The 3,290-nt window shown below is 36.7% G+C and overlaps 1 protein-coding gene across 1 annotated transcript; it reads left to right on the top strand.

The window, feature by feature from the left end:
- Positions 1-260: 260 nt before the first annotated feature.
- LOC109114935 (uncharacterized) lies at positions 261-995 on the top strand. The gene has a single exon (XM_019198392.1). It carries the CDS (start codon positions 261-263, stop codon positions 993-995), a length of 735 nt encoding a protein of 244 aa, XP_019053937.1.
- The last annotated feature ends 2,295 nt before the right edge of the window (positions 996-3,290 follow it).

The raw sequence follows: 3,290 nt of genomic DNA, 5'->3' as shown, positions 1-3,290 counted from the left end.
CATCACCATACCGCTTTCTATGCAGAGATGAGGCGTGTTCCTCTAATAGTGGCTGGACTTTCCCCGATGTCTCTTGGAAAGAGTTTTGGAGCTGTAGTAAGTTACCTCCTCGAGTTCTCATTTTTCATTGGAGATGTTTGAACCATTGCTTACCAACCAGCGCTGTCATGGTTAGACATGCTCCTAAATTGGACGATATATGTTTTCTTCTATGTCCCGCCATGAGGCCGGTGTGGTTTGGTTCTGTTTTGGGCTCAAAAATGGACTTTGGGCAATTCAGGGAGTTGGGTGAGTGGTTGTCGATGCTATGGAAAAATAATGACAAATCCATATTCAGCTTTGGGGCCGTCTTAATGTGGAATGGTTGGAAGGCCAAATGTAAGTCCCTTATGTGTGGGGATCCTTTTATTCCTGAAAGTATTATCAATAGAGCTTCGGCCCAGTTCGTTGAAATTGCCAACCCAGAGGAAACTGAACATACAGTGACTACGGGTCCGGTCTCAAATCTACCCACCTCCTGGATGCCTCCTTCAACAACCCAGATTAAAATTAATTTTGACGGAGCATCCAATGACTTACAATCAGGCATTGGTGTTGTCTTTCGAAATCATAAAGGAGAGTTTTACTTGGGCCGGGTTGTTAACGTACCTCGTAATCACCCAGAAGTTCTGGAAGCTATGGCAGTTAGGGAGGGTTTATTGCTGGCTGTTAACGAAGGAATTAGGCTGATCTGGATTGAAGGAGATGCTCAACAAATTGTTAAGTTCCTGTTGGACCAATCTCTAGAGGTCCCTTGGAGGTTGCATCATGTTTTGGCTGATTGCAGGAAGTTGCGGCTTGAGTTTGATCAGTTCCATATCTCCTTTATTCATCCTACGGGTAATTCTGTTGCTCATTGTATGGCAAAACATGCTTGTACTATTTCTAGACCAAATACCTGGTATGTTTTTCCACCGTTTCTTTTACCTGTACTATTGAAAGATTTAACTCAATGAAATTGCCTTCGGGCTTATAAAAAAAGGGACAGTTTTTGCACAAGCTTTCTTTACAATCCGTTGATTATTCTTCCTAGAAACATGTATGATTCTTTTCCAAAAAGAACAAGAAAACAACTCTTCTGCATAAGGTGCTGTTTGATAACAGTTGAAGTGGATCAATTGAGCTGTTTATTGCTTTGTCTGTTATGACTGAAGCTGAAATTGGATTGATGATCAACATACCATCAAACATCTTAGGCCCCGTTTGGTTTGCAGGAATAGGAGTCTAGAATCGGAATTAGAATTCCATTCCTCTTCCTGTTAGAATGGCATTCCCCCATTTGAGGGAATGGCCATTCCCTGTCCCTTGGGAATGAAATCCCACTCATGCTGATTTCAATTTTCATTCCCATGCCCATCTGAACCAAACAGACTATAGGAATAGAGTCATAGACTATTTCAATTCCAATTCCCAAGGATTTTGATTTTGATTTCGAACCAAATGGACCCTTAGTTTTTTTTTAAGGCAAGAATTATATTTCATTCAAACTAAGAAACTTGTATGAATACAAGGAAGTAATCATAGTACCAAGCAAAAAATCGCAGATAGAAAACCTTAGAAAGAACAAAGTATAGACTATGGATAAAGGAGAACCAAAAAAGAACTGCAACCAACATAAGGTGAAACAGAATCACCAAGGTTCAGTTTGAAAAGAGTACAAATACAAATACATACAAAATAATACAAAATACAAGGTTTTACATTCTACAAATTTACATTTATACTCCTTCCAAATTGAACCCAATATAAAAACAATTAAGCGCATTTCCAACCATCGAAAATAATGAATAAAGATATCGACTCGCATCTCAAACGGACCCTTAGTTTCTTTAATAAAAGACAAAGCTATAAGACATTCAGTTCTACCACTTTCAGCAATTATCAAACTACTACCCTCTCTTAATGCAACTCTTTGACATGCTCACGTTACAGACAAGGTGTGACCCAAAAAAGCATTTCATCTTTGTTTTATACTATGTCTTTTCATGGGTCATATCGGTCCATTATGTTTTGAGGTAAAGTTTGTCAAGATTTGCATAAACTTATTTATTATAATTCCTAAAGAAATAGTTAAAGAATATGACAATCATCTGGTTAAAACCTATTTTCTTTTCTCTACTTTATCAGAAACAGGGGTCTGTCTATATAACCGCCCAGGGAAAACCAATGGCACCTTTGCATCTTTTTCTAACAAAAACCAGTAAGAAATAAAAATTATGGGCTTGACAAGACGGGCACAATTACAATGAGAGTGCCCTATCTATGAGGTGCAAATGTAAGCTGCACAATAGCACTTGTCCAGTTAGAATGGATCGGAACCTACCAGTCCAAAACCCAGCTAACTCCGTCCATTAGGCTCAGTTTGGAAGGAGTATAAATACAAATATATAGAGTGTAAAATCTTATAATTTGTATTATTTTGTATATATTTGCATTCTATATGTTTGTATTTATACTCCTTCCAAACTGAGCTTTATTATTTATTTGATTGTAAATTTGACTTCATTCAACTGTTTGATATTATTGAGATTGGTTTAGATGTTAATGGGATTCATTGCCCAAATAATATGTTTGTGAGATTTCATTTGAAAATTTGTGATTCCATCATCTATTCCTCCCCCCAAAAATTAGAATATCATCAAAATAATGTAAAATCAATAAAATAAATTAAATTAACAAAAAAATTGTCCAAAATACCAAAAATTTCAAACATTTCATCATAAAACAAGGCGGATGTTTGCCAATATGCATATGATTTTGTTGTTTATGGACAAAATCAATATACATATGATTTTGTTGTTTTCGAGCTCAAAAAGTAATTTACAAATAAAATGACTTGTTAAGACAGGGTTGAAGTTATTGGTAGCACATCACTATCCATATTTGATAATGGATTCATTTCATTTGTTGATACATGATGGATGGAAATGACAGGTAAAAGATGGCATCTCTCTCTCTCCATGAGGCTATGCAATGGGGTAGCCTTCCTCCGTATCTGTAACCCCTCCCCTCATTGAGATTATACATATAAGCCATCAAGACCTGCAGCCATGGGAGGGATCCCAACTTAAAAAAGTATTCATCATAAAACTTAGCATGGTTGAATGATTTTTAACATAATTTGCGCATTATTCTCAAAGCTTTCCAAGAGTTTCAGTACAACTACTCTCCTGCATCATACATATATGGAGCAAAAATGTACAACAAGGGCCAGAACCAATGGGCCCTCCAAAAATTTGCATCACTATATT

The sequence above is a fragment of the Nelumbo nucifera genome, chromosome 2 (genome assembly GCF_055504915.1).
Source record: "Nelumbo nucifera cultivar China Antique chromosome 2, China Antique-T2T, whole genome shotgun sequence".
Taxonomy (NCBI): domain Eukaryota; kingdom Viridiplantae; phylum Streptophyta; class Magnoliopsida; order Proteales; family Nelumbonaceae; genus Nelumbo; species Nelumbo nucifera.
The sequence above is the reverse complement of the archived record's forward strand: the minus strand, read 5'-3'. Positions and strand labels throughout refer to the sequence as shown.